The sequence below is a fragment of the Eleutherodactylus coqui genome, chromosome 1 (assembly GCF_035609145.1).
Source record: "Eleutherodactylus coqui strain aEleCoq1 chromosome 1, aEleCoq1.hap1, whole genome shotgun sequence".
In the NCBI taxonomy this organism is placed as follows: Eukaryota; Metazoa; Chordata; class Amphibia; order Anura; family Eleutherodactylidae; genus Eleutherodactylus; species Eleutherodactylus coqui.
In genome coordinates, this window is record NC_089837.1 from 119,532,753 (window position 1) to 119,553,785 (window position 21,033).

General features: G+C 43.1%; 1 protein-coding gene across 6 annotated transcripts in view; it reads right to left on the reverse strand.

The window, feature by feature from the left end:
* The window catches only part of DOCK10 (dedicator of cytokinesis 10), a 300,069-nt gene that overhangs the window by 8,506 nt on the left and 270,530 nt on the right, over positions 1 to 21,033 (reverse strand). For all 6 annotated transcript variants that reach the window (XM_066599568.1, XM_066599587.1, XM_066599578.1 and 3 more), the window contains 3 exons: positions 4,661 to 4,807; positions 2,350 to 2,560; positions 1,401 to 1,591 (listed from right to left, as the gene is read on the reverse strand). In XM_066599568.1, coding sequence (XP_066455665.1) covers positions 1,401 to 1,591; positions 2,350 to 2,560; positions 4,661 to 4,807 — 549 coding nt within the window. The remainder of the gene's footprint in view (positions 1 to 1,400; positions 1,592 to 2,349; positions 2,561 to 4,660; positions 4,808 to 21,033) is intronic.

The window sequence follows — 21,033 nt, forward strand, 5'->3', positions numbered from 1 at the left end:
TACAAGACCATCATACCACCTGTGACAAAAACACTGAAGCATATACCGAGCTGATTGCCGAATCTTGATAAAAGAATTTTCATGTTTACAACTGTTTATGATGTTCATTCACAATTGTTATCATCATTACAGAGTGACCACCTGGCAGCTGAAGATCAGACCTTGGGTTGATGTCATCCTTAACCTGATATCTCTTGAGCTAGGCCTATCCCAGAGTGTGTGTATATATATATATATATATATATATATATATATATATATATATATATATATATATGAATATATATGACACATGCAGCATAATGGCATTGATTTCCTAGTTGCTCCCAAATATCTGAGCTTAAATCTGAATAGGCAAAGTCCACGTGTCACAAGGCTACTACACATTGGAATATGCATACGGTTCAACTGTTTCTTTGGTTCAGCTATTTCTGAGTATTCTGTGTGACCAGCAATCACAATTACCATGTTATCTCCCAGTTTTTGCAGAATGCCATTGTTATGCAGACACAAAGTACTACTTTTAAATACTGTATATACTCGAGTATAAGCCTAGTTTTTCAGCACATTTTTTTGTGCTGAAAAAGCCCTCCTCAGCTTATACTCGAGTCAGGCAAGGCTTAAAAAAAACCCCTCCATACTCACCTCCCAGCCGGCGTCTGTGTCCCCGGCGGTGGTGCGGCAGGCTGCTTGAATTCTCTCCGCTGTCATCCCCTGCTATCCTCTTTGCTCGGCTCTGTCATCCCCCGCCGTCAGCACTGTGTAAGTAAGAGCTGTGATTGGATCCAGCATCAGACAATCACAGCCGATGCTCGATCATTCACAGCCAATCAAGCTGCTTTAGAATTCTCCCCGCTGTCATCTCCCTGCTCGTCTTTCAAATCCCCTGCCGTCAGTGCTGTGTAAGTAAGCGCTGTGATTGGATCGAGCGCCAGCTGTGATTGGCTGGCGCTCAATCCAATCACAGTGCTTACTTACACAGCACTGACAGAGCCAAGCAGAGAGGACCGCGGGGGATGACAGCGACGGGAATTCAAGCAGCTTGTCGCACAGACACAGACGCCGGCTGGGAGGTGAGTATGGAGGGTTTTTGTTTTTTACCTAGTATATACTCGAGTATAGCTTGGCTTATACTCCAGTCAATAAGTTTTCCCATTTTTTTGTGGTGAAACTTATTGACTCGGCTTATACTCGGGTCGGCTAATACTCGAGTATATATGGTAGTCGTTCTTGGAATGTCAACCCCAGTGGATGTTGTAATAGCAGCCATTTCATATTCTCATTTTTGGAAAAGTGAAACCGATGTTATTAGGAAATTTTAAAACTCTGATGCATCAAGGACTTATAAATACAGGTTTTACTTTAGCTGTACATCCTCTTTTATTATTTGCCTTTCTCACCTTGACGCTAACACTTCCTTGAAGCTTCAGCTGTAGTCTTATCATATCCACATCATCCATTGTGCAAAGCTGCTGCAGTTCCTGGACCTTCTTGGACATCTCATCTATAGCAACCTCAATGGGATTCAGTTCTGTGCTCGCCTGGCTGATAACTTGTATCCTCTTTTTTACGTATGGGAATGAGTGACTGGCTGCAGAAGAATAAGAGCAGTTTGTGAATTCACCTTGAACACGCTTTAGAAGACGGACATACATGGAACAATACATGCAATAACGGCAATGACTTTCCTTTTCTTCTTGTATCAACTTTTATAAATTTCTTTCTTGCTTCTCATCAATTAAATATTACAATCAGGGCATTTAGTTAGTAATGACTGGACTAAAGTTCTAATCAACCTGTGAGGTCAGGGGAGACAGATAAATGTACCTTTACACGGGGCGATTATCACCCAAAATAATTGCTTGAAACTGTGAATTTAGGCGATAGTCATCCCGTGTATACGTGGCCAATGACAGGGCTTGGGGCTAGAAATCACTTGGCTTTAACCTCACCTAAAAAAGAAGTAACTATCGGCTCATGTAAGCAGCCAATTGTTCACCTATTAATGACTGCCTGTTTGCAGTGAATGGAAGCGGGCAGCTGGAAGCGATCTCTGGCTGCTCTACCTCCATTCTCTGACCAACTATCACTCCTGTGTGAGAGTAGGCAGCTGCCTAGGGTGGTGAGAAGAAGAGAGCCGCCATTCTAATGATAGTAGGTCAGATACAGCATCCTGTTGGTTGTGCAATAAAAAATGTAAAGAGAGATTGTACTGTCATCTTTTCTAGTGCATAAATTTAGTTTCCTTCCTTCCCGCCACCCTAGGCAGCTGCCTACTCTGCCTATCCCTCAACCTGGACCTACTTGGTAAAAAAAGAATGGGAGCATACATCTACAGAGACCACTTACTAGTCAGCACGGTGCGCCTCTTGCATTGTTCCTCTACTCCACCATGTTTCTTCCCTGACAAGGTGAATGGGGTCTCAAACACAAATCTTTTTATGTTGTGATGTCTCTCGAAATCAGTTTTTCTGTCTTCAAGCTCTTTCTCATCAAAGTAAGGTGTGACATATGTTACTTGAAAGTAGGCAAATTTGGGATCGAGATCCTTAGGATTCACCTGCATAAACATTAAAAAGCACATAGAAAGGGCGATATAAGGTGAAAAGCTAAAATAGAGGTTCTGCTTGGACAATGACAGCACCTTCCACAGCATAGGGAAAACAAGCCTTGCCAGATAGGGGCCACAGATTGCAATCATCAGAGATCTATAACATTACAGAAACTTAGTAAAGGTTCTAAAGCTATTCGAACAGATAGAAGACTGCTATCTATTAGCTGGACAGGCCCTAATAGGGTGTGTATACTCTCAGATTACCCCTTTAATAATGTTGGGCTATTCGATGATGCATAAATGAATGCATGACAATGGGATTTCCATATATGAGTGAAATGAAAGTTTTTCTTGGGCTGCATTTATCGCCTGTGATAAACAGTTATGTGTGTTGTTTCAACTGATTGTGCATGTAACATGTTATGCAAAAAGGAGGGTCATTAGCATCCAGCTACTACAACTAGCCATGTTGACAAAACTAAACATTTTACATCCTGAGAACAAATGTCCAGGATACATGAATATAGTCATGTTGTAATACTATAATACAGATGTAGGAAACGTTAAAGACTATGGAAACCTTTGTGCCTGAAAAATCAATACACACATATCTTACTAAGTCCCAAAAGTGTAACGAATGATATACTTATTTTATTTTTTTTCAATTGAGTTTTCCATCTCATGCATTTTGAAAGCATCATACTTGGACTGCAAGCTCACCTACAAGTTTCTGGCCAAGAGGCATTCCCAGCACTTATCATCTCTCATGAAAATGCATAAGTTCAGCTCCTCCTTCCCTCTTCTTTTTTAAAGACTGTGTAACATAACCACACCCACGCAATACTACACAGCTGTCTTTCCCTCTTTCTCATCCTCTCTTTGAGTAGCTGATAAGAGCAGAAATTGCAACCCGAGTGAAGTACAGCCCTCTGTAGTAGTTGGTTTCTCTGCTCTCCGTCTTCCTGATCTCTTCCACTATCCCCCAGCATTGTCATAGAGCCCTCTGTTATAGCTCATTAGAAAGGCAGTGAATACATGTCACAACAGGGGAACAGGTTCGGGGAGGAGCTGTCAGTTTACAATGACTGACAGAATTTGGAAAAATTTTAATCCTCCAGTCTGCAGTGCCTCGGAAAACAATACAAGAACTTTTTAATAATAACCCGTTACAAAAAGTCTTCATTTCCAAAAATGCATTGATTTAAAAAAAAGAGTGTAAATGGATCCATAGCCTTTAATTTCTAATCTATTGGTTTCACTCTGAAGCATGCAATGCAGTATGTTAACGTCTCAAAGAGAAAAGCTGGCCATGGACTTTACATAACTCTTTGGTTGAATTGCCCATAAACATGAATGCACAGATCAGCAATGCATACACATTACCATATCGAGATAGGTAGCTGCCAGACACTAGTAACCGCTAGAGATGAGCGAGCACGCTCGTTTAAGGCTGATGCTCGAGCGAGCATCGGTCTTTTCGAGTAACTGATTACTCGTCTGAGCACCATGCGGCGGTGATGGTGTGGGGGGGGGGGGGGGAGAGAGATCACTCTTACTCCCCCCCCCCGCGCATTCCTCCCCTCCGCATGGTGCTCTGACGAGCATCAGCCTTAAACGAGCGTGCTCGCTCATTTCTAGTAACCGCTTATCTCATAGGAAACAAAGGGTCAAACATGCTTTAAACCAACCTGCCTGTCTAATGCTTCTTTCCATCAGCAATAGATGTCAGTGGAGTGTTGAGCTGCCCCCATACACATTAGTTTGACAATGAGATCTAGCCAGCATTTGTCTATGATCAGCAATATTACTGCCAGATCTGAATACAAAAATATTCAGCACTTACAGTATCAGAGACAGCGCTTTTGCTGCTTTATAGAATATACTGTATAGATATAATGTATTCTTTACAACATCTCAAATTGGAGATTTGTGGAGGCGTACATGCAGATCTCCAGGGTAATTAGTTGTATAACTGCAATAATAATGGATTCATGGAGACATAATATGCATTTTCCTGTACGTGGACCGGTAGGGCAGGACTATGGCGGCTAATAATTAGTCTTAATATCCTTACTGGCGCCCAGAGCGGCTGCACACAGAACCCACCTTGTTGGAATCCTGAATGATCTTAACGTTCTCCGCTCCAAATTTATCGCTGTACAACTTGAGCAGTCTCTGTGAGATTTCTGATAGTCCGGTTAATTTGGGTTCCTTATAGATATATTCTTTCCCTTCTTCTTCTTCAAAGAAGCCCTGAAAAAGAGACGATTGATATATTTGAATTATACAGGGAATTACTGTGGGATTCATTCCCCAAAGCTGCGGCTTCCACAGTTAGTCACATCAATGGGTTTATCACACACCCTACAGCTAGTACACATGTGCAAACAGAACCTTTGATGCATTAGAAACAGAATTATTAATGGATGATGAGGATTCATGTTTAGGCTGAGCAGCGACATCACTGAATACTTGTAAAAATGCAGACGTGGTTTAGTTGCGCTTTTAGTTTTAAGTAACAGTAAAAAAAATTCTTCGACAATTTTCATGCAATTAAAATGAAATGAGTCCACAGTGTTCTGTATGATCCCAGGGTACAGATGTGCTATAATATGGAGCACTGATGATGGGTCTCAGGAAGGAGCATTACTTCAAAAGTTTTTTTTCCATGCACTAACTTACTTCTGCAGCACTATTTGGGCAAAAGGAATAGATCTTTCATGTCCATGCCTTCAAGTCAATGATATATATATATATATATATATATATATATATATATATACACACACATATATACACACACACTATATATATATATATATATATATATATATATATATATATATATATATATATATACACACACACACTGCAGCTCCAGTAACTATAGTGGCAAGATTAGCGTATAGGTGTATGGACTAAGACAATATATACATCCAGGTTTTCCAGTCTACACCCGAACTCCCAATCAATTCTCCATGGTGAAGTGTTTCAAAAATTGGTGCAAAGTCTACTATTATTACTCCTCAAATGTAATAGCTCTAATGATCCTCATTAATTAATGCAATGGACCGCATGGGAACATGGAAGACACAGAGTTTTGGGCATGCCCATGCACTCCCAACTGGGGCTACTTGGTATTTCTATTTCCCTTTGTGGACTCCTGAAGACTATCTGACAAGTACTGACCACTAACAGGACTGCTACTTAGGCCATATACCGCCACTGACTCATAACGGGTCATTGCAGTTTTTGTCTGTTTTAATGGGTAGAATAGCACAGCAGAGTATGGTGGGAACAGAACATGGAGCTAGTGTAAAGAAAGCCGAACATGGCAACAAATCTCCCTGCACTGGAAACTGTTATTCACTTGTTCATCCCTTTCTTCTGTTTGAGAAAACATATTTTCAGGTAGCCTTATTGGTCTGAAGCTATATCAAATTCCTATAGTGTCGTGCTGTATTGTACTACTTGTGAATTAGGCCACATGCACATGGCAGTCAAGTCACGTGCATGGATCTGTATGGTAGTGCCTGGAAACTGTATAGCTCTCTAGTATGGGTCCTCTATATGTGTTATGGAGCGTTCCTCTCCTGGAAGATATGCTTGATGCCTACATATACTATATACAACATTTAATGCACCATGCCTCAATTTTTTTGTCAAGTTTGTATGGAATCTGACATAAAGAAACCACTGTATGCCTCCATATATAATAACGGAGGGTTACAGAGGTAGAGTATAGATCCATGCAATTAAATACTGGAGCCGTGATATGGCCATGTGCATGAAGCTTCAGTTCCGCAAACTTTTTAAAGGGAACCTGTCATCACTTTTGAGCGCCATAAACTATGTTATAGGGCTCAAGAAAGGAACAGGGAATCAGAGGTAGCTGTGTTTCATATTCATGTCCCTGTGAGCTTGGTGCATGCCCACAGAGTGACCCTTTTCAGCTGTCTGTGTGTGGGTATTCTCATAAAATCTCCATGGGAGAGCACATGCATAGAGCTGTCTGAAAATAGTCACTATGTGTGCACGCACCAACTTCGCAGGGACACAGCGCAGGAACAGGGTACCCAATCTCGGACTTCCCGTTTCCTCACCTTTAAGCCCCATAACGTAGTTTATGGGGTTCAAAGGTGATGACAGGTTCCCTTTAAACTTATCCAAACATCACCACTAAATATATGATGATAAATCCCCCATAAATCCATCCTGGATAGTTGGTTTCAGGTAACTGATAAATGCCATGAAAGTCAACCGGAAACATAAGGATCCCTAATACTTCAGTTTCATCCCATTAAAAAAAAAGTTTCCGTCAGAAATTAAAGTCTTACACAGATGTGAACAGAGTCTTATACACAGTGACTGGCACATGTTAACACATCTGAGATTTGTGTGATGGCCTCCAGCACCCTAACTGCAGCATCTTGTTATACATACTCCCCAAGCTCAATACTATTAAGGGACTGGGCATTATGCTGTTTCATGGGGCCACGTATGTTAGCAGCATAGCTTAGGCATCCGATGACTATACTGGATGTATGGATTTGTCTTTGAGGTAGTATAGACTGCGGGGGTGATACAGTGGGCATGATTAGTTCCCACATTTATTAAGTGAATCTCTGACTATAATAATAATCTTTATTTATAGGGCGCCAACTTATTCCGCAGCGCTTACAAGACAGGGGAGAACAGATGCAAAAAACTAAATTCACAGTTACATGTAATAGGGTGAGGGTCCTGCTCCAACGAGCTTACACACTACAGATAATGGGGTGATACAGAAGGTAAAGGTGCTGGAGATGTGCGCGGTATGGCGAGGTGGAGAGTGTGGGATGCTATACTCATAGACAATGGTCAGACTAAAGCCGTGTGGTGGCTGAATCGGTGTCACTGCAGGTGCCAGTTGATTACGGCTAGCAGTGATTGTAGTCAGTAGGACATGGAGGATGTTATCAGGGGGAGTTGAGAGGGGTTTGGTTTGGGGGATACGGTATGCCTCCCTGAAGAGGTGTGTTTTTAGAGCACGCCTGAAGTTTTGTGTGTCAGGGATTGCCCAGATAGTTTTGGGTAGCGCGTTCCAGGGGACTGGTGCTGCTCTGGAGAAATCTTGGAGGCGTGAATGAGAAGTTTGAATTAAAGGGGAACTTAATCTGATTTCGTTAGCACAGCGGAGGGCATGGGCTGGGCGGTGAATTGAAATCAGAGAAGCAATGTTGGGTGATGCGGTGCGATGGAGAGCTTTGTGGATGTGGGTGGCGAGTTTAAATTTAATTCAGAGGCATCCGATTAGCGGCTGAACAGGAAGATGAGCCTGGCTGCCGCATTTAGAATGGATTGGAGACCGGGCGTGTATGGTGCGGGGGAGGCCGATCAGCAGCGAGTTGGGATAATTGAGCAGAGTGGATGAGGGCAACAGTGAGTGTTTTTAGCGTGCCCATCATAAGAAAAGGGCGAATTCTTGAGATGTTCTTGAGGTGCAGCTGACATGTTCGGACAAGAGATTGGATGTAGGAGGTAAAGGAGAAATCAGAGTCAAATATGACCCCAAGGCAGCGGGCGTGTTGTCTAGGAGTTATGGTGGCGCCACACACTGAAATGGAGATGTCAGGATGAAGTCGGTTAGTAGAGGGCGGAAACACCAGACAGCGAACAGACAGTCGGTGGCATTCTGGAGATGTCACAGGAAGAGGTATATAACTGGGTATTGTCAGCCTAGAGATGGTACGGAAAGCCAAATCTCTTGATAGTTTGTCCTATAGGGGCTATGTAGATGGAGACGAGGAGGGGGCTATAAAGATAGTAAAGCTTTAAAACAGAAAAGCTGAGCAAGAGTTGGACTTGCAAGTACATGTTATGTGCCAGAAACAAGGCTCATACATCATATACTGTAATGTAGTTTATAACCTTTTGAACAATAATTATATATGAAGGACAACAAAGCTGGAAATCTGCTATATAAAAATGAGTATACAACAGTGCCATCTAGTGGTACATTACAGCATATAAAGGCAACCTACCATTATTGAAAAAATATTGTGTATAATATTGTAACTATTTTTTGTTTTTATTTGACAAGAAAAAGATTTCCTGCAAAGTTAGCCCCCCTCCCCCCCTTCACAATATGCAAGGAGATGCATAAAACACTGCGTAATTTCACTGGAAAAAAGAACATATTTGGAAATAATTAGTAATTTCAATCGGTGAGTTTGTCACGCACAAACGAACATGCCTTGCAGCGGCAAGAGGTATGGTAAAATACGCCGTTGCACGTGCAAAAAAAGCATGCGCTTGCACTCATGTGAAGCTTAAGGGGTTGTCTGAGTTAATACCCATCAGAGCCGCAGGCGCTACCTCTCTTGCTCTGTCCCTGCCTCTTACCCCTGTCTAATCCAGCTAGGACTGACACTGTAGGGGTTCTGTCTTTCCTGGTCTCTATGAAAGAACTTTGAATGGGGTATTATCCCCCAGGTCTAGCCGAAACAACCCTCTATTCTCTGAAGCTAACTCTATCTGAGACTTATATTGCTACTTACCTGAGCTTCATCTGTGTAGGCATTGCCCTCATCACACACAGCCGGGATAACTACCAGCTGTGTGAGAAGGGTCGGCCATAGATCCTGGAGAAGCATTCGCTTTAACAAACACTGAGAGACAGAACAATTTCCATCTGGGTATTGCATTAATCCACACTGGTCACAGAAATCTACAGACCAATGCAAGTACCCTAATGGATATTGCAGGAATTCTCTAGGAGGGTATCACCTGGCCTTGCGGCAGTAGCCGGTGACTAAGCCTGATTAAAGGGCGCCATCTGCTACACGGAAGTGCTATCTGAGGCATTCAAATACTGGCACATACCATCTTATATGCCAGATGGGATGAATGACCCTCTCCCTCTCTGAATACTCAAATAGAGAGCCCGATAGCGGTACCAACACAGATACCGCACGGGAAGTGACAAGCAAGAAGAGGTGACTATCGAACAGGTGGCATCACCTTAGCAGTATCAAACTGCAGCAGGACTATGTCCTGACGCACTAATCCTGTTGCTCTATTATCTTTACGTACTTTTCGGGCAATAATTACCCGCGCTCCTGAGGAACTGCTCCTACATGGGTAGGGAAACGCGTCGAGCGAGCTTTCCGAAACGTTCTGGTCAGCATCACTGACACACAATGAGCCCATGTGTTTAGCACCTGTATACACAATAACTCTGCTACCAATGGGAAGTTATTAAATAAACTGTTCTAGCAACAAGAGTACACATAAGAATACTGTGCCCTAGTACAGGCACCAATTCCTGTACCATATCAACATCTAAGTACAAATTATCCTTAGACGTGGATATCACTCTTTCACCTTCTGGAGTTCTATCCTCTCTCATTTGTATGAGCGGCAGCTATCTCTAAAAATCTATCCGAGAGATACGTTGTCTTACATATATCCATAAGGGCCTATTCTTTGCTTATATGTTACCTGTCCCTTTTACGTATTGTCTATAAGTGTTATATGTGAGCCCACAATTTTAGAAATTTTCAATAAATGTCATTATATTTTAATCTATATCTGTGAAGGGTTTCAGTTAAATTTATATAGATCTCTATACCACTGTGATTTGGATGAATGTCGGGCATACTGGCTGTTACACAGTAGTGAGTTTTGCTGACTCACTCACAGAGCGGCCAGCAGGGGGCTGGGGCGGCTGCAGGAGATTTCTCTCCTCTTGCTCCTCCGCCGCTCTCCATTGACAAAACACAGCGGCTGTTCAATACTGAAGAGCTGCTATTTACACTAAACGATCATCGTTCAGCTCATCGTCCATGCTGCCTAAACGATGGACAATGAGCTGATCGCTGAACGCTCAGTGTAAATAGCAGCCGTTCAGAATTGAATGGCTGCTGTGTTAAGTGAATAGAAAGGGGTGGGGGAGCGCGAGGAGTGAATTTTCCTGCAGCCACCCCAGCCCCTTGCTGGCCGCTCTGTGAGCGATCCAGCGATACTAGCTCCTGTGTAACAGCACGGTAGCAAGGACACACAGGGACGAGTGTCGGGCATCGATTGCCTGACAATCGCCTAGTATAAATGGGCCTTTAAACACGAACTTGTGCGCACAAATATGCAACACCCATTACATAACTCACTCTTGTCCATGTGAATAAGAGATATGCTGTGTGTATCCCCAATAGTCTCTATTTTTGCTGTGAAGTAATGAGCTCTAGTTGTTTACATTATCTGTAAGTGTGGACTGACCCCTAGTGGTCAGAACAGATATTGCTTTACTAGAATTGTTAACGCTATTTGGTGTGGATTAGTCTGGAGGATCACGTTGGGACACATGCAAAAAGACGTTGGAGGCGCATGACATCAAATCTGTGCAGAGTGTGGCAAAGAGAAGTGGCATCAGACCTGCTGGATACTGGACTATGCCACAAACCGGCACCTGGACGCAGAAGATCCCACTGAAAGATCTTGAAAAGAGAGGTTGTAAAAAAAGTCTCGATCACAGATTTATGTGGCCGACTGCAACTTCAAATTGTTGTGAAGCCTTCTGCAGAACCTTCAGGTCAAGTGCCCACTGTGATCCTCTCAGACGCAGTAAGCTATTCAACAGCCATTCACCGTTGGGCTTGCACGCCTTTATTACTTAGTATTTTGTGGGGTGACAAGATCCTTTGCCTCTGAAACGAAGAAGACTGAACTCAAAGTTTGTTGTTGAATAAAATTCTCGAGCAAGATGTCTGGCCTGACGTATGTTATACCATCCAACCATTATCGGTCCTATTGCAGCCTTGTGATAGGGCCTGCTATAGACTGGAATCTGGGACCTCACAGGTAGCATCTTTGGCCCAAGTTGCCTGAGCCGAGCACACCATCATGCCCTCTAGATGGCTAACTAGATCAAACCTTGAGTCGCTGGTCTCTGCAGGCCCCCTAGCCAGCAACTTGTCTTAGGTTCCCACAACACCCTAGAGGCCCCTTTCATCACGTCTTGAACTTTTTGTCATGTTCCTCAAACCATTGTGCACAATTTTTGCAGTGTGGCACATTACGCCTGCTGAAAGAGGTCACTGCTACTAGGAAATACCACTGCCATGAATGTACTTGGTCCAGAAGATTTAGCAGAGCACCATATTGCCTCCACTGTCTTGTCTTCTTCCCATAGTGCATCTTAATGTTGCTATCAGTCCAGAAATCCCTGGACAGTCCATAAAAATAGATAACTTTTTACCAATGTCAGTAAGAAAATAATAGACACTTCTGTGATTTCTTTCAGGCTGGTGATACTTGAGCAAGTCATTGTGGTTGTATTTAACATTGTAGGGCTCCCAGTAAAGGCTGGTAATGAGTTTATACCAGTATCTGACCTACCACTTAGAATCTTTATCATTCATTATGGTTTGTCAATGTGTCCATAAAAAATCTTGACTGCCAGTCATTTTTGGATAAATCATCCAGAGTAGAACTCAGGTTGGTAGCCCTGATCCTGGTGTTCTCTCTCTCCAAGGTGAAATACAACCAGCCATCCAAGTAATGTAAAATAAAAGGGATTCATCAGACCAGGCCACCTTCTTCCATTGCTTCATGGCCTAGTTCTGATGCTCATGTGCCCATTGTAGGCACTTTGCTATGAAGCCCCATGAGTGCTTTGTACATCCCTGCTTCTACTCTCAAGCCCACTCACTACATAGATCCCTGACATGCTGTGAGTTCAGGTCAGCAGACCCGAGATCGAGATGGAACACGTCTGTAAAATGTGCCCTTAATACGCTCCAAAACTATAGTTCCTGGTTTGGATGCCGTGAGAAGGTACAGGTCCATAAAATGGAAGAATCTGTCTCAAAATGGCTGCTAGATACAAAATGGAGCATTATAAGATGTAAATAAGCTTGTGTGTAGTGAAACAATAATTCAAGTAGAAATAACTTTAGAGCATGACATTCGGTGCAATGTCTAATGATTTGTTTCTATTCATCTGAGAACATTTGCCTGGTACAGTCGCTATCAGAAGAGACTCCCCCACGTCCTGAGCTTTGGGAAAAGAGCAAATCGTGCTGATAAGACGCTGTGATCATCCAAACTCACAAGGGAGGAATAATCATTTGAAGGACTTTTCACATAGATATTCTCACTACGCTGATTGTTGAACAATACACGATTCTTGATGTTTTTCTAACCCAATAAGATTAACCCCATGACTAATGACGTATTCCTTTCCTGTTTTAGAACTATACCAAGTGAATAAACTTTCAGTGTACGCGCCTTAAGCAGAGTGGGCTGTATACTTGCCGCGGCTCAACTCTACGTATCTGTGGGAACTAATAACTATAAATCATATAGTTTTTGGCCTCCCTAATGTATCCAGGTATGAACTAATTTGGAACCCAAGGCTTGAAAGGTTAATGTGACCGGTCATGTGTAACGGTCCTTAAAGGGGTTGTCCCGCGGCAGCAAGTGGGTCTATACACTTCTGTATGGCCATATTAATGCACTTTGTAATGTACATTGTGCATTAATTATGAGCCACACAGAAGTTATAAAAAGTTTTATACTTACCTGCTCCGTTGCTGGCGTCCTCGTTCCCATGGAGCCGACTAATTTTCGCCCTCCGATGGCCAAATTAGCCGCGCTTGCGCAGTCCGGGTCTTCTGCAGTCTTCTATGGGGCTGCTCGTGCAGAATGCCGGCTCCGTGTAGCTCCGCCCCGTCACGTGCCGATTCCAGCCAATCAGGAGGCTTGAATCGGCAATGGACCGCACAGAAGCCCTGCGGTCCACGGAGACAGAGGATCCCGGCGGCCATCTTCAGCAGGTGAGTATGAAGACGCCGGACCGCCGGGATTCAGGTAAGCGCTGTGCGGGTTGTTTTTTTAACCCCTGCATCGGGGTTGTCTCGCGCCGAACGGGGGGGGGGGGGGTTTAAAAAAAAACCAAACCGTTTCGGCGCGGGACAACCCCTTTAACAGCTGTATTTATGTACTGCACTTGATTCTGATACTGTTTGTTATGTGCTTAGTTCGGGTATTGTATCTATGCACTGAGCTTGGTTCTGGGGCTGCATTTATGTTATGCGCTTGGTTCTGGTACTGTATTCATGTTTTGAGCCTGGTTTGGGTGCTGTATTCATGCTATGGCTTGGTATACTAAATATATCAAAGCATTATTTCAATGATACTCACATATTGTATATATGAGATAGCTGAATATAGCTGAAATTGTGATGACCCATACAACAAATTCAACAAGTTATTTTAACCTTATAGTAAATAAGGTATAAAACAAACGGTGAACCATAGAATTGCATTATATATTGTTTAAGGGCTTAAACAATTGCAAGTTCATGTCCCCTAAGTGGACTAATAAAAAAAAGCCAAAACAAGTAAAATTAAGATTTATTTTACATTATTATAAAAATGACTAATACTAAAAAGAATGAAAAAAACTTTTTCCAGTTTTTATCTGATCCATACATTATATGGTATGTTAAATACTGGCATTGAAAAATACAACTCATCCTGCAAAAAACATACCCTTGTGTAGATATGTCACCCCAAAAATAAAAAAGTTATGATTTTTTGAAAGTGGGGATACCAGAACCAGATACCAGAATGCGATAAGGTCACCGGCGCATCAATGACCCTTGAATATGGAAGGGTTGAACACTGAATACTAAAAAATTATGTTATTTTCTAATATATTTAGTTGAATTCTTTAATCACCTTTTTTTAATCTCTGCTTGTTGTCAGTGAATGGATGCACTCAATGTTTAGTAATCAAAGACTGAAACTTGTTTTAAAAGCATGGGCTGTTTTATCCTAAATTTCTATAGTTTCCAGAATAATCAAGTATTTCATTATCAGCCCTTGATGTTTAAATAGTTAAGAAAATGATTATTAAAAGGAGCTTGATTTTCAGGGATATATATTTCCAGAGAGCAATTTTTGAAAATGTCACAGTTGGAAAGTTGTAAAACTATGCACTTAGATCTTGTCTTGCCAACTCTATGTCAGATTCATAACTAGCAACATCAATTGCGATGATAGCCAATTCCTCGTAGTTGTGCCTACGGCCATCTGAAACCGCCCAGAACTATACTGTAGCTTAAAGCTCCATTCACGCTTCTTGGAAAGAGTCAACAGGCTTTGCCTATTCTGACAAGCATGTTGGTACAGTGTATTTTGCGCATGGGACTTGCGCACGTAATACGCTGGACCAATCTGCAATAGGTGGCCATGTTGACGCTCATAAGACTTGCGCAAAATACTTGCACAAGAAAAATCACAGAATGTTCTATTTTGGCGCTTATTACCGCACATACTGTGATAGACATGATAATTATTTAGTATAAAATGTCTATCGCTATTTGTATATAACCCAAATGTATTTTGCTATTGTAATGACTTTCAGCTCTGAGGAGTTTAAAGGACACACACACAATCTAATCATAGTATTTGCTAGACAATGGATGTCTGATCTAATGTTAGTTAAGTACATAGAAGTTACACAAGTTGCACAACCAGCTTCTAAGAGTTAAGGGCCATAGTGTCGTGTATATCCTTATATCCTGTGTTTAATACTGAGTGTTTGTCTAGCCCCCTTCCACTCCTCATCCTGAAGCTAGGTAAACAATGAGTCATCACTACACGGAGATGACTTCAGCTAGAGGACGAAGTCCATACCACCTCAACACTTGGAGGGGGTGGGCAGAGAGGTGGGGGATTCTGTATGATCCGACAAATGAGAATCTTATATGTTACTGATGTAATCTGTTGCACGCCCATTGTGTGTCTGTACAATAAAAGGCCCTGTCTGGCTGTTTCTGGACGGAGAGCCATTTTTAACATGAGATTCATACCTTGTGTTTGACTTGGTCAGTGTGCGCATACTGCTTCCACACAATTAGGAAAGCGACAAAATACCCCAAAGCCTGCTGGAGAAATCATATTCCAGATCAGTGGCGTCTCTGGGTGGACCGAGTTAAGAGATTTTGATTTCTTTCATTCTGGAAAAATACAGAGATCGGCGGATGGCACGCAGAACTCAGGGGCCCGAAAATCTACAGAACACGGTAAGATTGCTTTATGTAAATCTACCGATGTGATCTGGGTTCTGACTGCTTTTCTGCCTGTTCCTGATCCAGAGTGATAAATCAATGAAAGGCAGGTAATATAGTTCTTTCTTACTCGGAAAAGACCACCGTTTTAACCTGCTTAAGGGGTATTTTGTATGCTGTGTCTGTTATGTCTGAGACGGTTAAAAATTGTGTATACAAGACCAAGAGATAAATTCTGTGAGGGTTAATGTGTCGGGAGGGCGGACTCGGCTGTTTAAGTCTGAGGGAACACGCCAGTGACACGTGCTCCTAGGTAAAACTAGTGTGAGGTTAGGAAGATTTATGATACGTATACTTAACTTTATGATTGAGCGTGTTATGTTCTCATATGTGGAAAGGTATATACTGTGAAGTATAGCCGTGCTTTGTGACGGCTGATTTCTCTAGAATATTATTGAGGTTTTGGTCATTGAAAATAATCGTCAGTCTCTGTGTATAGCTAAATGTCCTGTCTAGGACGTGTACAGGAAGTGCTCTTCGGGATTGCTAGTAGACCTTGGGTTGATATAAAGGTAGATGAGATATATACCTTGGGTTGATATAAAGGTGGATGAGATATATATATACCTTGAGCCGTTGTGGGTATTCTCCAGTAATCCCGTCTGTCTGGTATTATAGAAAGAATGTGCAGTGTTTGTTGTTGGGGGGAGGGCTGCTGATAAGAGTGAGCTGAAAGCTTTTTCCAATTAACCCTTTCTGTTTACTTTGTCGTTCCCTGTGTTTTGTAGAATTAATGTGCATTATAATTCTGAGTGGGAAAGAGGTTATATGGAAAGGATTTGAAGAAAGCAGATTTTACAAGAGAAACAGTACTGTGTGCAGAAACTTTGAATAGAATAGAATAAGCAGGTAGCATAGAGTTGAGCAAAGTGAGCAAGGACAAAGGTCATAGAGCTTGTGATTTGGTTACTGAACAATGGGAAAGGATCAGGAAAAGTTGCAGAAAGAAATGTTAGGTCATGGACAGATAAGATAGGTTGTAGAAAGTTTTCAGAAGATGAGCAGGAAGCCAAGCAGAAAGAAAGGTGTTTTTAGATTGCTAGGAGGAGGTATAATGTAGTTAAGAGATTGAAGAGGAGAAAGCATGTAGGGGGGTATGTGTATTGCTTATGAACAATGTAATGTCTTTGTGTTGACTGCGGCCCCTCCCTGTAATGGCAGCCGTGCTTGCAATGTTTACAATCCAACATAGTGTGACTCTGCAGTAAATGTAGTGAGACCTGCCCCCACCCTGAAGTTACTTCCCCCCATGTGCTCACTTTCAGGGTGTGTGATGTTACTTCCGGTCCCTCCCCATCCGGGACAGGACCTGGCCCCGCCCCTTCCTCCTCCAGCAGCCATCTTGCCTCACCTGGAAGTGCTGCTACTCAGCAGCCATTTTGCCTCACCTGGGAGTGCTGCTGCCCCTGGCCCCGCCCGTTCCTCCGGCAGCCATTTTGCCTCACTTGGGAGATTTGTAGCCCCGCCCCTTTCTGCCTCTGGCGGCCATTTTGCTGCATTTGGGAGGCCTATATTTCCCAATGCCACTGTATCCAGTGCTAACATCATGATTGTCTGAACAAAGGTTTTGTTTGACCAGACTTTGTTACGCTCCAAGATGTGGCCACTTTGGATGTGTGATAAGTTCAGGGAAACAAACCTTTGTGGAGATGCAGCTTGGGACATAGTAGACGACTAAGCTGGTTTATAGTGCATGGAAGATTGGAGTTGATGCATGGGGGGCAGAGGCTGGGAATACATGACAGGGGACGCTCTCTCATGTTCCCAGGGGCTCTGTTTTCCACTGCCCGCTTCTCCAATGGATGCTCAGACAGATGATGTTACGGAAGGCTCCTACAGATGAAATAATTTCCCTATAGTCACCCAGCAAACTTTTTCATGCAATTTGGTGAAGTAATTTTACTTTTTATGTGAAGAAAGAGGGACTGAATTGCCCAGAGTAGGATGTTAATTCATCCGTATTCTTTAGTTTTTCTTTAAGTCTTTTGTATATTCTAGTGTCAGTCTACACTGAAGCTATAATTATATTTCGACAGGAGAGTAAAAGCTAAACGCTGGCCATACCCTGAAATACTATTACACTGGGTGACGTAAAATTTTACTTGTGTTGCGCCCCCTTGTGTTAAAAAATGCTAACTGCGACCTGAAATTAAAAAAAAAATTTTTTTAAGGAGATTTTCGCTCAGACTTCGCTGCATACAATGTCACCTTGACCTACAAAGTGCTTGTTTTTGTGCCTCTTGGTTTACTAGTTTGAACGCAATGACTCTTTTTCCATTGAGTATTGCGGTTCAAAAGGGGGGAGGCATAGGTGATCTGGGTCATAGATGATCTAGGTGTTGTAGATCAGCTATTGGGTTTGAAAAATAAATAAATGATTTTGTGCTACAAGATTCCGAGCCATGTGAAATAGAACATCAGCACGATTATTTAGTACTAATTCAGTAAGAAACTGCAGATATGCAAACAGTTATCAGAACCTCTGTTGATAATGCATATGTTGAGCTTTTTGCAGATGGTACCAGGGTGAGGACTGATGACTCCACATCGGATATGCAGTGGTCACACAACAAGATGTCCTAGAAGCAGAAGCTCTGCCTCCGCATGTCACAGTACAATAAGCGGAATGGAAGGCCCTCACTGAGGCGTGTAGAGTGGCGAGAGGTAAGACCGGCAATCCTTTACACTGACTCCTGGTATGCATTTGGCATAGCTCATGATTACGGCCCAATATGGAAGGCCAGACAGTTTTTTACCTTAGCAGGACAACCAATTGAGAATGGTGCAACGGTACAGAGTCGCATGGAGGCCCTACTTCTACCTGACAAAGTTGAGAGTTCGCACCGATTCCTACACTGGAGAGGCGAGAGACGACACCCTCGCTGACAGCGCAGCAAAGGCAGCGGCCCTCAAGCCGTGGAAGAAAGAAGAAAGATACTGACAGCATGAGTCAGTGGTAAAAAAAACTTTGGACATTGACAAAAATTTGGACTTTGATATGCTAAAGACTTTTACAGTTACCAGCCAGCAAGGAAGGAAAGAATAAATGGACTAATATGGGAGCAGCAGAAACAGGACAGCGTGTGGTGAACAGTCAACAGCACTTGCCCACCACAGTTCCTGTATCCCATGATGGCCCAGCTGATGGACGCAAAGACCCACCTAGTAAAGCAGTAATGACGACGACGCTTGAAAGAGGTTGGGCGACTTCTAGGTTCTCTGTAGCTGCTGCATCATTTGTCCGGTTTAGCATGATCTATGCCATGGGTAAGTCAGGGCAGAAGTAAATTTGCCACACCACACTTGCCGGGACCACTCTACCCATTTCAGGGATTGCAAATTGACTACGTTCAGCTCCCATTTGTTGGGAAGTATGAATACGTGCTTGTTGTTGATGTCTTTGCAGGTTGGAGGCCGACCCTGTTACCAAGGTAAACAAGTAGGTAACCGCAAAGAAGCTCATGAACGAGGTAAACTGTGAATATGGGGTACCAGAGGTGATTCAGAGTCAGACAGAGGTATAAACTTCGCAGGTGAATGTAACATGTCATGTCTGCTCTGGGTGTATCCCAGGCCTTTTACATACTCTACCATCTTTAGAGTGGTGGAGAGACGTAGTGGCACGCTAAAAAGTAAGATACTTAAAAATGACGCCACTTTGGAAAGACTGTCATCCAATAGCCTTATACAGTGTTAGATATGAACCCAGGGGGGATTATACATTATCTCCCTACGAGATTGTTTGGGCTAGCCCCAAGACTAGGTCGTTACTATCCTCAGTGGTTACAATTACAATCTGATGTGTTGACTGAGTATGTGATTTCCGTTGTTAAAGAACTAACCAAAGCCTATGCACAGGTGTTCTCTTCCAGACTCAGAGGCAGACACTGGGACACATATCTTGCAGCCTGGGGATTGGGTGTGCGTCAAGAAGTTCCCCAGGAAGCACCCTCCTGAGCCCCGATTTGATGGCCCCTACCAGGTGCTTCTGACTACTGTCACAGCTGTGAAACTAGCCGAAAGACTTACATGGATCCACGCTTCATACTGTAAGAAAGCTTCAGATCCGGGAGACCAGTCTTAGTTGTGCCAAAGACGTTACTCTGGTTAGGGCTAGTGAGAGAGGAGGGTGGCAACTGGAATCCTTAGTCGGAAGAATATGGGGGTATGGTTACCTTCTAGTATAACTCGTCCAATGCTCAAGTAGCTGCATATTCCTTCGACTATTGTACTGTGGTCCCGTGTCTAGGCGCAAGATCCCACCGCAGGCCAGATTTAGCTCAGTCCAGCTGGTTATATGACTTATATACCCGGGGAATACAATATGTTTGCGCCACTGATAACGTCTGGGGAGAAGACTGCCGTTATTGGGGATTAGTGGGATGGAACGCAGGAACAGACTAGTCCTATAAACCGCGAAGTGCCTTAAATAAGAAAAATAGGAGCGGGAAATCCCTAATTAGTCGTATAACCCTCCTTGAGAATAATAAGGACAGCAGGTATTGGAAGGCTGAACTTAGTATGTTGCTTGGTTTTAATGCGGTTTTTACATTAACCATGGGAGATCCAAGCCCGGGGGACGGGGAGACTTATAGTCTGGGGACATACCGGTACGGGAGGATAGATCCCTTAGGGAAGTTTAAAATAAGGGGTATGGTAGATGCAGCCGAATGGAAGCCTTCACTTAGTCCCGTGCCCATAATTAACCCCCTCCGCCGTAAGATAAAGACCTTGACGAACATGATGATCATAGCCGACCCTACCTTTGAGGACACCTTGACAGTAGCGACTGGCTACTCTGACCAGAATCTCTGGTTGGAGTTGATGAGGTACAATGCTAACAGGAGCAACAAGTCTAACTGTTGCGTGTGCGGTAGTGCCCGACTACACTCGGGGATGGTCCCCCTAAATCTCCCTGTAGATGCTGAAGAGTGGTTTATTAGTCTCTTCACGAACATTTCCGCTAATTTCACTGTCCGTGAGAAATGAAAGAAGGAATACTCTATAACTACTTAAGTGTTTGCACCGGAGAGAGTATTACTGACTACCCTGGAAACTACACCTGCCAGGCAAATAGGCAGGGTGGAGGGAGATTTTTGGGGAACTCGCCAACGGGTATTGCTCCTCCTACAGTATGATAGGAGGGGAATAGATGCAGAATCAGGTCCAGTCCTTAGGAGACGTTTACTGGCTTTGTGGAGACATGAGGTAGAGGACCCGCCTGGAGGGTAATTGGACAGGGGAGTGTGCCTTAGTAAAGCCCTTATGCTCCTCCACATCCTGTCAGACACCAACGTTTCCCTTGTTTGAAAAAGATGAAGAGCCAGTTCCGATAATGCCAAACACATACGCTACCAAAGAAAA